Raw genomic sequence first — 22895 nt, forward strand, 5'->3', positions numbered from 1 at the left:
TGGTCACTATTTAAATCCAAGTTTATTCAAGCCTTTCCATTCAAACTTTCCATCTTATTGGTGAGTTCAAGAGGGTTGCAGAGGCGGATGAAGTATTTGCAGTGTAAACCTTCACATCGTTAAAACATATTACAGGAAAGAAGCCTCTTGTTCAGCACAGACCCACATCACAATCACCAGTCTGAAAACATCTGCAAACACTACACTCTTGCTGCCACTCACTGTGCGTAGGGTCAGTCTGCAAGGCAGTTTCCACTGCGCCACCCAGCAGTCCAGGATATTGGGAGTACAGTAGATTCCTGTTAAACATGGAGAGCAGGAATATCTGCTTGGGGGGGTGGGGGGGTTGCGGCACATACAAGGATACACTCATGCACAAGTATGGTCAACATGGGCCCCATAATTGTAGTATCAATTGCCTGGGGGAAGGGGATTGAGAGTTCTCCCTCTTCACAGCCACTAGTTGAGACAGACAGCAAGCTAACATTACAGAGTTGGCTACAGCAGGACTGCAAGCAATACTGTTCAGCAGAGGATGTGACACCGTGAATCCACCCACCAGTCAGGGATAAATCAAGAGGAACTTCTAAATGGTGAGGAACCAGGGACTGTAGAGGAGCAATGAGATCTGGGCATCCAAGCACTCAAATCATTCAAAGCTAGTAGCCAGCTACAAAAAGCAATCAGAAAGGCTAATGGAATGTTGGCCTTTATCTCAAGGGGGAGGAAGTTCTGCTTCAGATGTGTAGCACTCTGTTCATACCCCAAACTGAGGGACTGCCTTCAGTTCCGGGCACCTGGAAGGATATATGGGCCTTCAGATTTGCACAAATGTGCCTTGTATTCCCTTGAATGTTGTAGACTGAGGGCTGGTTCCATCCATCCCCTTTAAATATTAAAAGTGATTTGACCGGGCAGATATGGTGAAACTTTTGTTCGGTGGGAGGGTCAGGAACGAGGTGACATAATCTAAAATCAGACTACGCCACTGAGGGGTGAAGTCAAGAAGCCCTTCCTTTTCCACACAGAGGGAGGAATTTTCCTGTCCTGACGCCACGGGAATCGTAGCGGACGGGGAGGGCGGGGCGACCTTGCCGATGTTCTTTGACCTCGAGCCGGATTTTCCAATTTTGGGGTGATCATAAATGCAATATCCCGTCCAAAGGGTAGTAAAAGTCCGGAACTTTCTGCTCTGAAAGGCTGTGGATGCTGGAATGAAATAAACTTTCAAGACTGGGATAGATAGATCATTGTTAGCCAAGGATATTGAGGGGTTTGGAACAAAGGCAGGTGAGTGGAGTTGAAGTACACATCAGCAATTGCCTGGCTGGACATTGGTGCATCCTCAAGGGGCTGAATGGCCTTTCCATATTCCTGCATTCCCCCATGTATCAGTGGTTACGTGTATAAATCAATCCACACAATTACTGATTACATAACAAGTCCTGGTAGTGTGTTCATCAGATACCACACTGATACTGACTCGCTATATGCCATCCTCAGCTGGTATTAACGCTGTTCTTGACTCGTTATGGACTCCGGCTCCCTCTCCAGCCACTGTTTCGAATGTAGCCCGACTGTTTGCAGGCCTGAAGATCCTGTTCAACCTGGAGTTGAATTTGAATTTGAGTTGAAGACCACAAGAAACTACAAAGGGTCGAGAACGAAGCCCAGTCCATCACTCAAACCAGCCTCCCATCCATTGACTCTGTCTACACTTCCCGCTACCTCGGCAAAGCAGCCAGCGTAATTAAGGACCCCACGCACCCCGGACATTCTCTCTTCCACCTTCTTCCTTCGGGAAAAAGATACTAAAGTCTGAGGACACGTACCAACCGACTCAAGAACAGCTTCTTCCCTGCTGCTGTCAGACTTTTGAATCGACCTATCTCACATTAAGTTGATCCTTCTCTACACCCTAGCTATGACTGTAACACTCCATTCTGCTCCCTCTCCTTTCCTTCTCTATGAACGGTATGCTTCGTCTGTATAGCGCACAAGAAACAGTACTTTTCACTGTATACTGATACATGTGGCAATAATAAATCAAATCAAATCAAAGCAAAAATTTTGCAATTCCTACATCCTCTCAGTCAGAAAGGTCGCCTACTCCCACCTCCTTCACACTGCCTGCCTCAAGTCACCATGTCACCTCATCTCTAGCTCACACTCTCATCCCGTGCCCTTGTCAAGTGCCTGCCACGTAGGGTATCACTCTTGACTCTACCTCAGACAGCTGCGAGTTCAAACCCCTCACCAGAGACTTGGACGCACAATCTGGGACTGACAACTTTTCTGGCCTGATGGGCCCTTTAACAAAAATTACGTAAAATAAAAACCAGTTGGGGGACTCAAGATGAAAATCCAGCATTTCTAAACTAAATACTTGGTAAATTGCCAAGTGTGTCTGGTGGAATGCATAAATTTGTGTACGTAACAAATCAAATACATGCACTGAAATTGTACATCAACAGAAAATAAATTAAGATAGACCTAACTCTGAATTTTCTTTTACACTATAATCTTGACAGTAAAGTTATCTTTAAAACTTGGGGAGAAACAACACAATTTCTTCAGCTATTGATTCTCGTGATTTAAAAAGAGCTTCCAACAGTGTAATCAGAATAATTCATTATCTCAGCGATATTGGAAATAATTCATTATCTCAGCTATATTGGAAATTCAGAACCAAACAGCAATAACTATGGTGCAGCTAAACCATTCAAACAGGATTATTTCCAGCACAATCACGCTTTTAGTTAAAATAAATACTTTGAAACCGTAAAGGGCAGCATTATTATTAGGGACGACACGGTGGCACAGTGGTTAGCGCTGCTGCCTCACAGCGCCAGGGACCCGGGTTCAATTCTGGTCTCGGGTGCCTGTCTGTGTGGATTCTGCACATTGTCCCCGTGTCTGTGTGGGTTTCCTCCGGGTGCTCCGGTTTCCTCCCACAGTACAAAGATGTGCAGATTAGGTGCACAGGCCATGCTAAATTAACCCAAGTGTCAGGGGGATTAGCTAGGGTAAATATGAAGAGTTATGGGGATAGAGCCTGGATGGGATTGTGGTCAGTGCAGACTCGATGGGCTAAATGGCCTCCTTCTGCACTGTAGGATTCTATGGATTCTATTGCAGTGTTAATGTAAGCCTACTTGTGACTAATAAATAAACTTTTACTTTTTAAAAAACTTTACTTTATCTCCATAATTGAAACACAGCTCGTACTTTTTTGGATTTAATTTAACTTAATGCAATCCAGCTGGTCAAAGTTGCAAATGACGGGGGGGGGGCGGAGGGGAGGGGGGGGGGCGATTCTCCCATTCCAAACCGTGAATGTTTTGGCGGGTTGGGTTGGGAGATGTGAGTGTGCGCCGATTCATGGGGTTCGTGCATGCGTGTCTCCCACCGCCTGGAAATCCGGCGCAGTCGGGACCACGCAGGAAACCGCTGGGAAGTAATTTTAATCTATTTTTAATGTTATTTGCATGTGATTATCAGACCTGGGACTGAAGTCTCTGGATCCGATAGCACCTCCCACCCCGCCAGTACAAATCCACTCTGGCGGGGTTTAGACTAGCCACACACTTTCGGGGAACAAGTGGGAGACCCCGCTGGAGTGAAAGGGGTGGCAATCAGGGCCCCCAGGGGGTCTGGCAGTGGGGGAATGATGCCCCCTGGGAATGGGCACCCAGGCAGTGCCAGCCTGTGCCCCCTGGCACTGCCCAAGGGGCAAAGTGCCAATGCCCAGGGGGCACCTTGGCACTGCCTAATGAGCATTGGGCAGTGCCAAGGGGGTGTGGCCTATTGGGGCGGGGCTTAGAGGCGATTGGTGGAGGTTGGGGGTCCTGCTGCCACTCTGCATTGGGATCCTGTTGGAGCTGGAAGGAGGCCAGCAATCAGGGCGGGCTGGGGGGGCGGGGGGGGGTGTCAACCAGGGAGTCTCCCTCCCATGGGGGGGGGTCTGCCTCCCGTGTCGAGGGGGTCTGCCGGGGGGGGTGGGGGGTGTCTGCCTGTGGGGGGGTTCGTCACTGCTGGGGGGTCTCTGGGATAGGGGAGGGGGGTCTGGACTGGCCCGGGAATGGTCGTGGGGGCCGCAATTGGCCATGGGGGCCGCAATCAGACTGTGGGGGAGGCTGGGGGGGGCAGCACTGCTGGGCTCCATCGCTGGCCAGCAAACGGGAGGATTACAGATCGGGGCCACTGCGCATGCGCAGAGATCCAGAACTGTCAGACTCTGGTCTGAACAGGCCCCGTCCCCCCGAGCTCCTAATGATTCCCGGAATGGGACGCTGTCTGTGCGGAGCCGCACGTTCTCCCCATGTCTGCGTGGGTTTCCTCCGGGTGCTCCGGTTTCCTCCCACCATCCGAAAGATGTGCTGGTTAGGTGCATTGGCCGTGCTAAATTACCCCTCATTGTACCCGAACAGGCGCCGGAGTGTGGTGACCTGGGGATTTTCACAGTAACTTCATTGCAGTGTTAATGTAAGCCTACTTGTGACACTAATAAAAAAACTTGAGGTAGAACGTCAGCCATGATAGAATTGAATAGCAGAGCAGGCTCAAAGTGCCAAATGGCCTATTCTGCTCCTATTTCTGATTTTACCACAGCCTGTACAACAAAGCCATTATTGACTATACATTCCATTCTACACCAGTTCCATGACCATACAACAAACTTTACACCAGAACTGACCATTTGCTTAACATATATCAAACCATCTCTGACTGTGCATATAACAGATACAGGACCATTCCCGTGTATATAACATGTACAGGACTGTACCAGGATGCTGCCTGGTTTGGAGGGTAGGTCTTATGAGGAAAGGTTGAGGGAGCTAGGGCTGTTCTCTCTGGAGCGGAGGAGGTTGAGGGGAGACTTAATAGAGGTTTATAAAACGATGAAGGGGATAGATAGAGTGAACGTTCAAAGACTATTTCCTCGGGTGGATGGAGCTATTACAAGGGGGCATAACTATAGGGTTCATGGTGGGAGATATAGGAAGGATATCAGAGGTAGGTTCTTTACTCAGAGAGTGGTTGGGGTGTGGAATGGACTGCCTGCAGTGATAGTGGAGTCAGACACTTTAGGAACATTTAAGCGGTTATTGGATAGGCACATGGAGCACACCAGGATGATAGGGAGTGGGATAGCTTGATCTTGGTTTCAGATATAGCTCGGCACAACATTGTGGGCCGAAGGGCCTGTTCTGTGCTGTACTGTTCTATGTTCTATCTATGACTGTTCCTGACTGTGTATATAACAGATACAGGACTATTCCTGACGGTGTATATAACAGATATAGGACTGTTCTTGTGTATATAACATATACAGGACTGCTCCTGTGTATATAACAGATACAGGACTGTTCCTGTGTATATAACATATACAGGACTGTTCCTGACTGTGTATATAACAGATACAGGACTGTTCCTGTCTGTGTATATATAACATACATATACTGTTCCTGACTGTACATAACAGATAGCGAGCAGTGTTATGAAGTTTTGCAATTACAATTGGATGAAAGTTAAAATGTACGAAGCCAAATAAAAGACAATGACAAGACCAAAACAAGCTCCAAGATAACTTGTTGCGCTTAGCGATGAAATGGCGCAGAATAAACAAGCATATTGTCTGCTGGTGTGATCTAAATAGGCAAATACAGGGGGGAAACAATCTGCACAAGATCATTCTGCTCGATTCCTCTCAAAATTAATATTTTAAAGAAAAATTGAAACAAAACTCCAAACAGCTGCCCCTTCTATTGTTTGGGTTAGCACTGTAATTTTGTTTAAAAATCAAGGATTACAGCCCAGTCTTGGGAAAGACATCTCAGCTAAATGCACCGAATCTACCCCCATCTGTCACATCGCCCAAGGCCAGCAGAACACAAGCAGCACATTTAGCCACAAGCCGCCTCAAGCACGGTCCCAAAACCTCTGATAAAAGTTGCGCGGAGTCCCACAGCAACATGCCCACAGCTGACTGTGTCTCTGTCTTTTCCATCAATTATCTTTAAGGCTTTTCTTTAAAGTAAGGGGGGGGGGGTGCTATAGCTCCAACTGGGGAACATTTTTTTTGGGGGGGGGGGATAGGGGAAAGTTTATAATCGTGCCCCCACCCTTCTCTCCCTTTCCCATTAGAATGGAACAAAGACAAGTTCCCTGAAAGCAGTTGAACAAAAGCGAAAGAGAACCTTACTCACTCTGATAACAGCCAGAAATTCCCACCATCTCCAATGATCTGACTTGAGTTCGGAAAAGTTCTGGAGAGACAGGAGATTTGAAGCAATCCACTTTGCCTTGCAGTGACTGAAGTTTTGTTCTTGTGTGTGTGATGTGTGTGGGAGAGAGACTGAGCTACAGTATCTGATTGAATCTCCAGCCCTTGGGTAAGGGAAACGAGTACAGACTTCGAAGGCACAGCTTCAACCAATGCATGCAGCAAAGGGGCTGGCACTTCAACCCCCCTCCCTCCCTCCCTCTCAGCAGCCCAGTCAAATAAACGGCCAGGGCTGGCAAACAGACTTGGAATTGTATTTACCACTCCAGGCCCCTCTTCCCCCGCCCCATTTTCCATGTATCTTCAGGCAGATCCCAGTTTTTTGATGTGAGCCAGTACTTTTCTCTCCCACCCACCCCAATCTTGGTGAATATTCTGTAAAAGCCACAAGTCACCCACCCGCAAAAGCAGACAAAGGAAACAGCACTCAGTGTGTCGCCCACTGCAACTCACTCTGTCCCCCACGCTGCCCAGCTCCCAGGAGCCAGTCTCCTCCTCACAGCACCACTTGCATTAACGCAGTTGCTTTCTCACGCCAGCATTTTATTATTCTAACCTGAACGCACTTTTTAAAAGTGGGCCCGAGACGATAGCAACACTGCCGTGGTCGCCAGAAACACTCCAGGAAAAGTTCAACAAAGAACTTGCATTTATGTAGCAACCATTCACAACTTCAGTAAAGTTTAGGTTAAGTTCAAATTTATTTATTAGTCACAAGCAGGCTTACATTAACACTGCAATGAAGTTACTGTGAAATTCCCCTAGTTGCCACACTCAGGTGCCTGTTTGGGTACACTGAGGGAGAATTTAGCATAGCCGATGCACCTAACCAGCGCACCTTTCAGACTGTGGGAGGAAACTGGAGCACCCAGAGGAAACTCACATAGATATGGGGAGAATGTGCAGACTCCACACAGGCAGTGACCCAAGCTGGGAATCGAACTGTTTAAAAAAGGAGGTAGATAAAAGGCGGGTAACTATAGGCTGGTTAGCTTAACTTCTGTAGTGGGGAAAATGCTTGAATCTATCATCAAGGAAGAAATAGCGAGACATCTGGATAGAAATTGTCCCATTGGGAAGACACAGCATGGGTTCATGAAGGGCAGGTCATGTTTAACTAACTTACTGGAATTCTTTGAGGACATTACGAGCATGGTGGACAGCGGAGAACCGGTGGATGTGGTGTACCTGGATTTCCAGAAGGCATTCGACAAGGTGCCGCACCAAAGGCTGATCCATAAGATAAAGGTGCATGATGTTACGGGTAATGTATTAGCATGGATAAAGGATTGGTTAACTAACAGAAAGCAAAGAGTGGGGCTAAATGGGTAGTTTTCTGGTTGGCAATCAGTGACGAGTGGTGTGCTTCAGGGATCAGTAATTGTTTACGATTTACATAGATAATTTAGAGTTGGGAACCAAGCGTAGTGTATTAAAGTTCGCAGATGACACTATGATGAGTGGTAGAGCAAAGTGTGCAGAGGACACTGAAAGTCTACAGAGGGGTATAGATAGTTTAAGTGAATGGGCAAGGGTCTGGCAGATGGAGTACAATGTTGGTAAATGTGAGGTCATCCATTTTGGTAGGAATAACAGTAAAATGGACTATTATTTAAATGGTAAAAAAATGCAGCATGCTGCTGTGCAGAGGGACCTGGGCGTTCTTGTGTATGAATCACAAAAAGTTGGTTTGCAGGTACAGTAGGTAATTAAGACATCAAATGGAATTTTGCCCTTCGTTGCTAGAGGGATGGAGTTTAAAAACAGTGAGGTTAAGTTGCAGCTGTATAAGGTGCTGGTGAGGCCACATCTGGAGTACTGTGTACAATTTTGGTCTCCTTACTTGAGAAAGGATATACTAGCACTGGAGGGGATTCACTAGGTTGATTCTGGAGTTGAGAGGGTTGGCTTATGAGGAGAGACTGAATAGACTGGGGCTATACTCATTGGAATTCAGAAGAATGAGGGGGGTCTGATAGAAATATATAAATTTATGAAGGGAATAGATAAGATGGAAGCAGGGAGGTTGTTTCCACTGGTGGGTGAAATCAGAACTAGGGGGCATAGCCTTAAAATAAGGGGGAGTAGATTTAGGACTTAGTTGAGGAGGAACTTCTTCACCCAAAGGGTTGTGAATCTGTGGAATTCCCTGCCAATGAAGCAGTTGAGGCTACCTCGTTGAATGTTTTTAAGGCAAAGATAGATTAATTTTTGAACAGTGAAGGAATTAAGGGTTATGGTGAGCGGGCGGGTAAGTGGAGCTGAGTCCACAAAAAGATCAGCCATGATCTTATTGAATGGTGGAGCAGGCTTGAGGGGCCAGATGGCCTACTCCTGCTTCTAGATCATATGTTTTTATGTTCTTGTTAGTGGCCATGCCCTCTGCTTCCTGGGCCCTATGCTATGGAATTCCCTCCCTTACCTCCCTGCACTTGACCTTTCTTTCCTCCTTTAGAACACCCCTTAAAACCTACCTCCTTGACCAAGCTTTTGCTAATCAGCCCTTACGTAACTTTATTTGATTCAAGTTCACATTTTGCTTTATAATGCTCCCGTGAAGTGACTTTGGATGCTTCAATACATTGGAAGTGCTATATAAATGCAAGTTGTTGTTGTTATTGTTGCTTTGAACCATCAGGACAGATGGACAAGACCTTGTTTTAATATTCTATGCAATAGCACGACAATACAGCACTCACACAGCAGCATCAAGATAATAGGCTGACGTGTTCTCAGAGCCGTTCTTTAAGTAATCTCCTAATTTTCTCCAATGCGTGACGTAAATCACCTCCAATGAAGTTAAGATGGTCGAGGAAGAGCAGTCCCAAGGAAGCACCCAACCTAGGATTTGAAGTGACTGGGGGGGAACGTCTCCTTCCCTTTGAGGGACTATCAATATTTGGAATTTAAACTTTCCCTGGAAAATAAAGGAAATAAGTCCTCAGAGCTCCCTTCACCATATTCTCTTTATTTACATACTTGTCTCCACTCCTAAGAGTGCTTCAGGTACACAGTCAGAATCCGGAGGGTCAGTAGCCCTGACTCTGCTCAATGTATACACAGGAGAGACTCCCTGATTGGGGAGGCAATCATTACCTCAATCAGGGAGCTCATACTCCAGGAGGCCCACCTCATGGGCCTCATTGCGATCAGTATAATAACCCTATCAGGACATCCTCTCATCACAATATGTGGAATTGCTCTAACCCAGGGTGTTCTCAACAACAACAATTTACATTTCTAGAAAATCTTTAGCAATGTTATCAAATGGGGTTTGACACTGAGCATCATAAGGAGATATATTGGGCGGGATTTTCCAGCCATGTGCATCCCAAGACCAGAAATTCCTACCCGAGCTCGACAGACTTTTAAATGATCCACCAAATTTTCCGTCCTGTCTGCTATGATTCCCACGGCGGGCGAGACAGGAGATTTCCAACTGTTAGGACAGATGACCAAAGAGGTAGGTTTTTAAGGAGTGTCTTTAAGGTGAGGGAGAGAGGTGGGGGGAGGGTGGCTCCAGAACTTAGGGCAAAGTCAGCTGAAGGGATATAAAAAGAACTTGCATTTATATAGTGCCATTCACAACCCCAAAGTGCCTTAAAGCCAATTTTGGAAGTGTAGTCAAATACTGTCATATACATAAACATGTATATACAATATAGTCATGTACAGATATATACAGAAACATATAGATATATAGGTCGAAAGACGTGCAGGTTAGGTTGATTGGCCATGTTAAATTGTCCCTTAGTGTCCCAAAATGTGCAGATTAAGGGGATTAACAGGCTAAATACATGGGGTTACGGGGATAGGCCTGGGTAAGATGCTCTGTCGGAGAGTCGATGCAGACAAGATGGGCCCAATGGCCTCCTTCTGCACTATAGGGATTCTATGATTCTCGGTAGATACAAATGCAGTTATCTGCAGACATTCAACTGCTTTGTTTTCACTTTTCATTTAAAACTGCTTGCAGAAATATTGGATTAAGAATGATATTTTCACTGCAGGTTTAACTTTGTGGTTGAGGTTATTTGACTAACTGAATTTTTGGGTGCTAATACTGACAACTCAGAGTGTGATTAGCAATTCAGGGTGTGAAGCATTTTGAGATCTTTTGACAGCTTTTTATAAATTGCAAGAATTTCACCTCGCTCTTTTTAAAGGGATTCTCTCTTGCCTCAATCTCTGTGCATTTTCTCTCTCTCCAACATTCACTTTTTAAATGCCTGAATAAGTGCTTCATTTATTTAGTTTGCATCTCATCTTCCCCACTGGGCAAACAGTTTTTTTAAAAATTCCTTTTATTCCATTTTTGTTCATACGAAACCAGTTCAGTCCCTTTCCGCTCGCATTACTGTTTGGCCAGACTGCTGGGACTGGAACAAGTGCCATCTGTCATCCAGCAAATCCTTGTCCCATCTGGGCACAGCTTCGCATTACGGAGCAGTGTGGATACAAAGACAGCTTACCCTGAAAAACAGGTCCTTGTACCTGTTGTGGTAAAGGACCACGATACAAAGCGCAGTGTGCCTCAGAGTGCAGAAACCTCCCCCCAACAAAATGTAATAATGGAGCGATCCGCGGCGAGGTGGGAACACCACCCCCAGAGTGTCGTGGTTTAAGCCCTGCTCCAGACTTTTGAGTGCATGACCAAGGCTGACACTCCCAGTGTCGTACTGAGGGAGTGCCGTGTCGCCAGAGGTCCTGGCTTTCAGATGGAGATGCGAAAATGAGGCACTATCCACCCTCACAAATTGACGTATAAAAATTCCATAAGTTTAAGTATTCGTGTCACAAGCAGGCTTACATTAACACTGCAATGAAGTAACTGTGAAAATCCCCTAGTCGCCACACTCCGGCACCTGTTCGGGTACACCGAGGGAGAATTTAGCACGGCCAATGCACCCTAACCAGCACGTCTTTCGGACTGTGGGAGGAAATCGAAGCACCCGAAGGAACCCCACGCAGACACGGGGAGAACGTGCAGACTCTGCACAGACAGTGACCCAAGCCAGGAATCGAACCCGAGTCCCTGGTGCTGAGAGGCAGCAATGCGAACCACTGTGCCACCCTCTCCGCTGCACTATTTCAAGGAAGCACGGAACAGTTTATCTCAATGCCCTGAGCAATATTTATCCCTTAACCAACATCAATAAAATAGATGATCTGGGCTTGAGCACATTGCTTTTAGGAGACCAGTCTATGCACATATTGGCTGCCACTATCCCACACTACAACAGTGACTGTCTGAATTTATTAACTGGCTGTCAAATACATTGGGAGTGAAGTTGTGAAAGGCGTGATACCAATGTAATTTTTGTTTTTCTTCCCATTGGCACATATTCCTGCCCATGTTTGGCGAGACTGGCACTTGGCAATAGTTTGATCCAGCTTGAACAAGCACAGTGAATCAAGGTGACATCCTTGCCTTGATGCTGGGGAAACACCTCTACAGGGACCTTCGCACCTTCACGACATTCCAAAGCTCACTGCAACTAATGAAATACTTTTGAAGTGTAGTCAATGCTGCAATGCAGGAAACGTGGAAGTGTTTTGCTGGGTTAGGGCCCCACAACCACTAGCTCACTGAAGTGGCCAATTTTCACAAGTGGTCCGTAGCTGATGTTTGCCAGACTAACTCACCATCAGGCTTTTGTTGCCATCTTGTAAACAAGGTGGGGAGCGAGATAAAATTGAGGTAAAATTTTTTTTTAAGGGAGAACAACTTGCCTCATGGACAGGAGGTGTAGTCTGGGATCCTGCATCGAGAGTGTGCGATTGTGTATCTTGGCAAACCTAACGAACTGCCTTGTGAGAAATATTTACAGAATTGCCTTCTAAAACAGCTCAGAAGCTGGATCGTTCGGCTAATGCGAGTGAGACAGAGCGTTCTTTGACAGGAGGCATTAAGAAGTCATGAGGTCCATAAGTGCCTTATCATTACAGGGGCTGCTCCTCCTCCACTCCTGCACCTACTCTTCTACAAGGCTGCCACCTGTCACCATCCACCCCACCCAACCCCAAACAGTAGCGCAGGATGGCCCGGCACACAGATGTTCACTAACAATAATAAATTAACAGTCACATATAAGAGCTATTACCTCAAGGCCGGACAAAAGTAAACCTATTAACAAAGTTTACCAATTGACACCTGGCCTATGAGTTTATCATGAGGTCGAGAGAGGAGTGAGAGCTGAATTAAACCGTGGGCGATTGGGAGTGCTGGGGGAAAGCCCAAAATACTTGAACTCATTGAGAATTCATTTGTTCTGTGTTTTCCATCTCTCCCATTTCCCCTCACCTTCTCTTTAGGAGTCCCCCTGCCTCAGATATTCACTCATCTTTTGATTCTTTCCTTTGGCACAGTGGTTAGCACTGCTGCCTCACTGATTCCCAGCTTGGGTTACTGTCTGTGTGGAGTTTACACGTTCTCCCCGTGTCCGCGAGGGTTTCCTCCGGGTGCTCCGGATTCCTCCCACACTCCAAAGATGTGTAGTTAGGTTGATTGGCCATACTAAATTGCCCCTAGTGTCAGGGGATTAGCAACATAAATATTGGGGTTACAGAAATAGGGCCTGGGTGGGATTGTGGTCAGTACAGAAACGAAGGGCTGAAAGGCCTCCTTCTGCACTGTAGGGATTCTATAATTCTAATGCTTATTTCCAGTACTTGACTGGGCGAAGAATGGATTTGTTGAATCATCCAACAATAATTCCATCACAGGGTGGTGAAGAAGGCATTCGGCATGCTTGGCTTCATTGGTCAGAACATTGAATACAGGAGTTGGGACATCTTGTTGAAGTTATACAAGACATTGCTAAGGCCACACTTGGTCTGTGTACAGTTCTGGTCACCCTATTATAGAAAGGATATTATTAAACTGCAAAGAGTGCAAAAAAGATTGACTAGGATGCTACTGGAACTTGATGGATTGAGTTATAAGGAGAGGCTGAATAGACTGGGACTTTTTTCTCTGGAGCTTAGGAGGTTTAGGGGTGATCTTATAGAGGCCTATAAAATAATGAGGGGTATAGATCAGCTAGATAGTCGATATCTTTTCCCAAAGGTAGGGGAGTCTAAAACTAGAGGGCATAGGTTTAAGGTGAGAGGGGAAAGATACAAAAGTGTCCAGAGGGGCAATTTTTTCACACAGAGGGTGGTGAGTGTCTGGAACGAGCTGCCAGAGGTAGTAGTAGAGGCGGGTACAATTATGTCTTTTAAAAAGCATTTAGACAGTTACATGGGTAAGATGGGTATAGACGGATATGGGCCAAATGCGGGCAATTGGGATTAGCTTCGTGGTTTAAATAAAAGTGTGGCATGGACAAGTTGGGCCGAAGGGCCTGTTTCCATGCTGTAAACCTCTATGACTCTATGACTGTGACTATGACATCCACTTTGCCCCCAGCAGCCTCCTCTTTTTAACTCTATATTTAAGCTTATTTATGCCTCATCCTTCAGTTGAGGAGAAATGTTGATTCTGGTCAGTCTGCAGATGCTATTGGATCTGCCTTGTGCCTCCGCATGTTTCTGGTTCAATGATGCCTTTAACAAAAAGGTATCTTCTGAATATTGACTTGAACTGACTCCATCATCACTTGTCACAAGACATCAGTAAAGGTGCACTCAAACTGATGACAAGGCTGAGAAAGAATCTGTTATCACTAAATACATCCCTTCATAGGATATGGTGGTGCAGTGGTAATGTCACTGGGTTAGTAGTTCAGACATAAGGGTTCAATTCCTACTGTAGTAGCAGCTGGAATGTTACATTCAATTTTTTTTGAAAGCTAGTCTCAGTAATAAAGAACAAAGAACAAAATTACAGCACAGGAACAGGCCCTTCGGCCCTCCAAGCCTGCACCGACTATGCTGCCCGACTGAACTAAAGTCCCCTACCCTTCCGGGGACCATATCCCTCGATTCCCATCCTATTCATGTATTTGTCCAGATGCCCCTTGAAAGTCACTGTCGTATCTGCTTCCACGACCTCCCCCGGCAGCGGGTTCCAGGCACCCACCACCCTCTGGTGACAATTAAACTACTAAAATCCATCTGATTCACTAATATCCTTTTGGGAAGTAAATTTGCCGTTCTTACCTGCTGTGCAGAAGAGACATAGGGAGATGACTTTTCCCGTCCCGCCTTCCACGGGAATTGTAGCGGGCGGGACACGGACCATGAAAAAGTCCATTGGCCTCGGGCGGGATTTTCCGGTCTTGGGGTGAGCGTGGCCGGAAAATCCCGCCCATAGACTCAAAATGTTGGCTGGAATTTTGCTTTACTCTGATTGCTGTCCTGTTCTCTTTGCCTGGGGATGAATGTTGAGAGAAATCTAAACTGGGTATTCCATTTACCAAGGAGAAACAGCCTACTAAATCTTGTGGCACAACGGTTAGCACTGCGGCCTCACAGCGACAGGGAGCTGGCTTCGATTCCCGGCTTGGGTCACTGTCTGTGCGGAGTCTGCGCGTTCTCCCTGTGTCTGCGTGGGTTTCCTCCCACAGTCTGAAAGACATGCTGGCTAGGTGCATTGGCCGTGCTAAATTGCCCCTCAGTGTACCTGAACAGGTGACGGAGTGTGGCGACTGGGGGATTTTCACAGTAACTTGATTGCAGTGTTAATGTAAGCCTACTTGTGACACTAATACATAAACTTTTGGGTGGCATGGAGGCACAGTGGTTAGCACTGCTGCCTCACAGTAAGAAGTTTAACAACACCACAGTGCCAGGGACCTGGATTCAATTCCCGGCCTGAGTCACTATCTGTGCGGAGTCTGCACGTTCTCCCCGTGTCTGCGTGGGTTTCCTCCGGGTGCTCCGGTTTCCTCCCACAATCCGAAAGACGTGCTGGTTTGGTGGATTGGCCATGCTAAATTCTCCCTCGGTGTACCCGAACAGGCACCGGAGTGTGGCGACTGGGGGATTTTCACAGTAACTTCATTGCAGTGTTAATGTAAGCCTACTTGTGACACTAATAAATAAACTTCTGTTTTGTTACAGGAGCTAAAGACTTTGCTCTCTGTTGTGTGCTTTTATTTTTGGCTGTCTTCCACCTTGTGATGTGCGAGTAAAACAAACATCCCTCAGAGCAGCCGTGGTAATTCTCAGTCAGGGGAGGAAACATGAAGCATGGCTCCCAATTCAGATCATTAACCAGGGAGGTCTGTCAGCTAAACCCATTCGTAACAGCATCCCACTGATACTCTTGAGTTGAATTTGTACTTCCAGATCCTCACTGCAGTGGAGGCTGCCAGCACATTGGGAAGAAGGAAGGTCCATCAGGAAGCGACTTTTCAACTCAGCCACGATCAGGTTTCCTGACAGGGTGGGAATCACGGTGAGCGACGGCACTCCTTTTTGGCTTCACTGTTTACAGGGAGCCTGTGACCAGCAGAACGGAAGCATTGTCAAAGTGTGAAAATGGGGCCAAGGGTTTGTGAGATTGAGAGCCAATGTGGAAAGGCAGCACTGCACGTTTCAGATGTGTCTTTGGGCATCACGCTGTGAGCTCCAAGGGATCGTAGGGAGCTTCGGTTCCGTGCAGACAGCGGGAAGAATTCTGATGGAGAAAATGGGAAGGCATTGGCTGGAGATGGCCAAGGAGGTCAGCAGCAGAAGTCTAGTGCTTCATAGAAACATAGAAACTAGAAGCAGCGAGATGTAGGCCATTCGGCCCTTCGAACCTGCTCCACCATTCATTCTGATCATGGCTGATCATCAAATTCAATATCCTGATCTCCCCTTCCCCCTATATCCCTTGATCCCTATAGCCCCAAGAGCGATATCTAATTTCTTCTTGAAATCAGAGAACGTTTTGGCCTCTACTACTTTCTGTGGGTGAAGAAATGTCTCTCACCTCAGTTCTAAAAGATTTACCCCTTATCCTCAAACTATGACCCCTAGTTCTAGACTCCCCCACCATTGGGAACATTCTTTCTGAATCTACCCTGTCTAACCCTGTTAGAATTTTATAACTTTCTATGCAATCCCCTCTCACTCATCTAAACTCCAATGAATATAATCCTAACCGACTTAGTCTCTCCTCATATGACAGACATGACATCACAGGAATCAGCCTGGTAAACGTTCGCTGGACTCCCTCTATAGCAAGGAGATCCTTCCTCAGATAAGGACACCAAAACTGCACGTGATACTCCAGATGTGGCCTCACAAAGACCCTATAAAATTGCAGCAAGAGATCCCCATTGCTTCGCTCTAGAGTAGAGTGCCGCAAGAAGTCTAATGATCTGACCTGGGCAGTAAAGGTGAGTGATGCTGCACAAGTGTATTCAAATACAAACCCCACTCACTCTGCCCCCACTAACAGCCCACCTTCCATCCTCTCAAAACATTCCACAGCTCATGCACACCATTCTCACTCTGCTTGCAGGAGAGAACTGAATAGCGGGGAGAGGTAGATAAACAGAGGTGTCTCTCCAGTGATCTTCATCTTGACAGCTTTGGGAGATAGAGGTAAGCCGGGGCTTGGCACCTCTGGTCATTAGATCTGGGCAGCACGGTGGCTCAGTGGTGAGCACTACTACCTCACAGCGCCAAGGACCCGGGTTCAATTCTGGCCTTAGGTCACTGTCCGTGCGGAGTCTGTACGTTCTCCCTGTGTCCACGTGGGTTTCCTCCGGGTGCTCTATTTTCCTCCCACAGTGCAAAGTGTGTAGATTGGTCACGCTAAATTGCCCCTTAGTGTCCAAAGATGTGCAGTTTTGGTGGATTGGCCATGCTAAATTGCCCCTTAGTGTTCAAAGATGTACAAGTTAGGTGGATTGGCCATGCTAAATTGCCCCTTAATGTCCCAAGATGTATAGGTTAGCTGGATTGGCCATGGGAAATGTGTGGGGTTACAGGAATAGGGCAAGGGCGAGGGCCTGGGTAGGATACTCTGTCAGAGAGTTGGTGCAGACTCGATGGACTGAATGGCCTCTTCAGCACCGTAGGGATTCCATGAGATGGGGTTCTCTCAGCTACCTGGTGACAGGATTCAATGTAATGCAGCCTTGTGGCAAATAACACTCACTCATGTTGATCTGATGTCAGCAGCTACTGAAGTATGCTGATCTGTACCGCGATGATTTACAACTCTTGTCACCTCGTCAGTTGTGATTCATGTCTCTCAGCTCCCACACGCTTTTCCGAGGAGGTGGAGCCAGACACAGAGAGTAAGCGTGAGAGCCGGGGCTCAGCTTAAACCTCTACTGACCCCTTCCTCCGCTCTGCCCCCTCACCATATCGCCTCCCCCCTCCCCTCCCCCAACTCTCAGTCACTACTCCACATGCTGCCTCCTGCCCTGAGGGCTGAGTCTGGCTCCGGCTCAGATGCAGCTGGGTCAATCTTTGACTGGCCCCACATGGACCCCACAGTCCAAAGATGTGCGAGGTTAGGTGGATTGGCCATGCTAAATTGCCCCTTAGTGTCAGGGGGACTAGCTAGGGTACATATATGGGATTATGGGGATAGGCCCGGGTGGGATTGTGGTCAGTGCAGACTGGATGGGCCGAATGGCCTCTTTCTGCACTGTAGGATTCTACGATTCTAAGACTCTAAAGCCCCAGGACGTTGGCCAAGGATGGTCGGAACAGGGAGATGAGCAGTCTGTCTCCAGCTCCTCTGAGGCCACGGGTGGTCTAGCACGGAGGACCGATGGGGAACAGAAGAGCAATTCATGCACAGGGTGTTCACATTTGAGCTCTGACGAAGGGTCATCCAGACTCGAAACGTTGGCTCTGTTCTCTCTCCACAGAGGCGATCAGACCCGCTGAGATTTTCCAGCACTTTCTGTTTTTGTATTCACATTCCTGTTTTGTGTTTCTCAACCGTAAACTTTATTTCAAAGCTCCATTGTCCCTCCTTGACCGATTGCTGCCGCCAAGTGGCATTTCTGCCTTGCAAGGAAAGGTGTGACAGGAGTTAAATGACAAGAAATGGGGTGACGGTGAGAAGGATGAGACGCTGTTTGTGGGACTGCTTCAAGCTAGGTCTTACCTGGGTGGGGTGGTGGGGGGCTGGTGGGTATGGGTGAGGTGTAGGGTTGGCCACAATGGGTTCAGATTTAGTGTGTTAGATAGTTTATATTGCCTCAGATTAACTGAAATGTGCCTGAATCATTCTACGCCTGGCACCCTGGGATGGCACGGTGGCACAGTGGGTTAGCACTGCTGCCTCACAGCGCCAGGGACACGGGTTTGATTTCCATCATGGGTCACTGTTTGCACGTTCCCCCGTGTCTGCTTGGGTTTTCTCTGGGGGCTCCAGTTTCCTCCCACAGTCCAAAAGACATGCTGGTTAGGTGCATCGGTCATGCTAAATTCTGTACCCGAACAGGTGCCGGAGTGTGCCGACTAGAATCATAGAAACCCTACAGTGCAGAAGGAGGCCATTCGGCCCATCGAGTCTGCACCGACCACAATCCCACCCAGGCCCTATCCCCACATATTTACCCGCTAATCCCTCTAACCTACGCATCCCAGGACTCTAAGGGGCAATTTTTAAACCTGGCCAATCAACCTAACCCGCACATCTTTGGACGGTGGGAGGAAACCGGAGCACCCGGAGGAAACCCACGCAGACACAAGGAGAATGTGCAAACTCCACACAGACAGTGACCCGAGCCGGGAATCGAACCCGGGACCCTGGAGCTGTGAAGCAGCAGTGCTAACCACTGTGCTACCGTGCCGCCCTAGGGGATTTTCACAGTAACTTCATTGCAGTGTGAATGTAAGCCGACTTGTGACTAATAAATAAACTTTACTTTAATCTTTGGCACCTGAGTCATGAGGCTGCACGTGTTTTCAGCAATCAAGCTTCACCTTCCCTTGTGTAATGTTGTCCACGGGCTGGAGGTCCCTAAGGGGACCGGACTGGGTAGATAGGGGGAAACTGTTCCCATTGGTGGAAGGATTGAGAATGAGAGGACAGAGATTTAAGATAATTGGGAAAAGAAACAACTGAGACACGAGGAGAATATTCTCACACAGTGAATGGTTGGGGTTTGGAATGCACTGCCTGGAAGTGTGGTGGAGGCAGGTTCAATCGAGGCATTCAAAAGAGAATTGGTTTGTTGTCTGAAAAAGAAGGATGTGCACAAGGTGACAGGGAGAAGGCGGGGAAAAGGCATTTCGTTAATTGTGCATTCAGAGAGCTGGTATACACACCATGGGTCAAATGGCTCCTCTGTGCTGGAACAATTCTACCATTCTTGTGTCTTCAGCTGTTTTATTCCTGGATTATGTCATAGGACTCCCAGGTGTTGTCCTTCGAGCATAGCCCTAGTCTCTAAGGAGCCAAGCACTGACACTGCTCGGAGATACAAATATTTGTGGCAGCTTGACTGATGCAGGATGAAGGCATCATGGTAGCTCCCTGCACAGACATGTATGATAACCTTTCGGTGATTGCATACCAGCTGAACATTAATGGAGTGGAATCCCTTTCAGTTGATGAATACTCCTGGGTGATCTGAGGGTGCCCTGATTCCCTGATGTGTACAATCTACCACTCACTGTGCTTTTCTTTTAAATTCATTCGTGGGACATGGGCATCGCTGGCTGGCCAGCACTTATTGCCCATCCCTAGATGCTTGAGGGCAGTTGAGAGTCAACCACATTGCTGTGGCTCTGGAGTCACATGTAGGCCAGACCAGGTAAGGATGGCAGATTTCCTTCCCTAAAGGTCATTAGTGAACCAGATGGGTTATTCCGACAATCGACAATGGTTTCCTGGTCATCAGTAGATTTATAATTCCAGATATATTTTTAATAAATTATAATTCCACCATCTGCCGTGGCGGGATTTGAACCCGGATCCCCAGAGCGTCAGCTGAGTTTCAGGGTTAATAATCAAGCAATAATACCACAAGGCCATTGACCAGGCAAAGTACTATCGCTAGGCTATTAATGCAGAAACTCAGCTAATGTTGTGGGAATCCAGACAGAAGAGCAAATCTGAAGGCCTCCTCATTCTGTCTGGCCACATTGCTGGCAAAATGGGCGTGAATGCTGACCCAGGCAAACACAGCTATGGCCTCCCAGGAGCTGCACTGGTGGTCAGCAGCTTGTGAGATCCTACGACTTCCACCAGCAAATCCCTGAAGGAATTGGAGACAGAGATGTTAAGGGCTGTGTCGATCTTGACAGTCGCTGGCAATGAATACCCACTTTGCCTGTGAGAACTTGGAAGGGGGTTCTTCATAGAACCCCGACAGTACAGAATGCGTCTTCACCAACTCTCTGAAAGACCATCTTACCCAAGCCCACCCCCGGAACTATCCAGTAACCCCACGCATTTACCCTGCTAATGCCCCTAACCTATACATCTTGGGGCGCGAAGGGACAATTTAGCACGGCCAATCCGCCTAACCTACACACCTTTGGAGTTGGGGAGGAAACCGGAGCACCCGGAGGAAACCCACGCAGACACGGGGAGAAAGTGCAGACTCCACACTGACAGTCACCCGAGGCTGGAATTGAACCCGGGTCACTGGCGCTGTGGGGCAGCAGTGCTAACCACTGTGCCACCGTGACTTGCCAGCAGTTTGTGATCTTTTTTCCCTGCTCACCGCATAAAAACCAGGTCACACTGGCAGGTTGTGGCAGTGTGAATCCCCACTGTCCAACCTAATGCATGAAGAATTATTGATTGAGTGAGTTGCCAGCAAAGTGGTTGTACAGATCTCTGGCTAAACAGTATCTGGTGTACAGCACCCAGTTCTGGGCACCCACAGCTGATGAACAATATATTGGTCTGTAGGAATGCAGATTCACCAGAAAGTCACTGGGGATAAAAGGGTTAAATATGAGAGGAGTTTGCACAAAACAAGCCTGTATTCCCGTGAGTGTAAGAGATTAAGGGGTGATCTAATTGAGTTGTTTAAGATGTTTAAAGGAATTAATCGGGTTAGATAGAGAATTATTTCCTCGGGGAGGTGGGGTGGGGGGTGCGGGGAGGGGGGGTGGAGGAGGGGGAGACCAGAAGAAAGGAACCTAATCTTAAAATTTGAGCTCAGTTGGGGCGGCACGGTGGCACAGTGGTTAGCACTGCTGCCTCAGAGCGCCAGGGATTTGGGTTCGATTCCCGGCTTGGGTCACTGTCTGTGTGGAGTTTGCACATTCTCCCCGTGTCTGGGTGGGTTTCCTCCGGGTGCTCCGGTTTCCCGCCCACAGTTTGAAAGACGTGCTGGTTAGATGCATTGGCCGTGCTAAATTCTCCCTCAGTGTAACCCGAACAGGCCCCGGAGTGTAGCGACTGGGGGATTTTCACAGAAATTTCATTGCGGTGTTAATGTTAGCCTATTTGTGACTAATAAATAAACTTTAAACTTTTCATGGTCATCAGTAGACTATTATCAAATTCAGATTTCACGATCTGCCTTGGCCCAGACCCAAACCCCCCAGATAATTACCCTGGGTCTGTAGATACTAGTCTAATCCATTAGGTCACCTCAAAGCTCTGGACTGATACCTGGATTCACAACCTCTCAATTCACAGCACAGGTGAGCTGACACTGTGGTCTGTCATTCTCTAACTTCACCCCTATCTATTTATTTCAGATATTAAGTTTAAAACTAAAGGTTGTTCAGGAGGGATGTCAGGAAGTGCTCCTCACATAAAGGGGAGTGGAAACTGGGAGTGTGGAACTGGGTGTCACGGTGGGGACACAGTGGGTTAGCACTGATGCCTCACAGCGCCAGGGACCCAGGTTCGATTCCGGCCTCGGGTCACTGTCTGTGTAGAGTTTGCACATTCTCCCCGTTTCTGCGTGTGTTTCCTCCGGGTGCCCCGGTTTCCTCCCAAAGTCCAAAGATGTGCAGGTTAGGTGGATTGGCCAGGTTAAATTGCCTCTTAGTGTCAGGGTTTAGTAGGGTTATGGGGATAGGGACTGGGTGGTATTGTGGTTGGTGGAGACTCGATGGGCCGAATGGCCTCCTTCTGCACTGTAGGGATTCTATGAAATCTATGAAATTCTCTCCCAAAAACTGTCACGGCTGGAGTGATTAATGCAAAATTTCAAGCCTGATGTTGATAGATTGTTGATGGCTACCCTAGGCTTAGGGATACAAGAGGGTGAATGGAATTAAGGTTCGGATCACTCATAATCTCACTAAGAACTGGGGCAGGTTCGTAGGGCTGAATGGCCTCCTCCTGTTTCATTGCCTAGAAGCGATATTAATTTCCAGTCACGTTAATATCATACATTACCGAAATTACCCGAGTTTAACTCTTGATCTTGCACTGCTGTGTTTGACAAACTCGGCTCAGAAGCCTAGTTCAAGGGCCTCAACAAAGGTCAGGGTATGAGATAATCAGGCGGGACTCCAGATCCTGATTGCTATCAGCAACTTGCGGAACTGGGAAAGAACACAGCAAAATAAACACAACTTTTGGGTTTCAAATATTGTTCTCCACATATTGACAAATGTAAGGCTCCACGTATATCACAACTGTCACCCTGCATCCTGAATGTGTGACAAAAACAGATTGCAACCTGGAACCTGGATCTTATTGCCTGTGACATCCTTTGAGATAATGGCACCAGGTATTGTCCTGTCCACTGCTGCAATAATATCATGTGTTTAATACTGGGCTCCTTCA

At 47.3% G+C, this 22895-nt stretch overlaps 1 protein-coding gene across 1 annotated transcript in view; it reads right to left on the reverse strand.

Annotated features, from left to right (window-relative positions):
- LOC144508631 (protein CBFA2T1-like) overlaps window positions 1–6397 on the reverse strand; it is a 144986-nt gene extending 138589 nt beyond the window's left edge. The window contains exon 1 of the mRNA XM_078236840.1: window positions 6210–6397. Coding sequence (XP_078092966.1) covers window positions 6210–6237 — 28 coding nt within the window. The 5' untranslated portion in view covers window positions 6238–6397. The remainder of the gene's footprint in view (window positions 1–6209) is intronic.
- Between the last annotated feature and the right edge of the window lie 16498 nt (window positions 6398–22895).

This window comes from Mustelus asterias, chromosome 20, assembly GCF_964213995.1.
Source record: "Mustelus asterias chromosome 20, sMusAst1.hap1.1, whole genome shotgun sequence".
Lineage (NCBI taxonomy): Eukaryota > Metazoa > Chordata > Chondrichthyes > Carcharhiniformes > Triakidae > Mustelus > Mustelus asterias.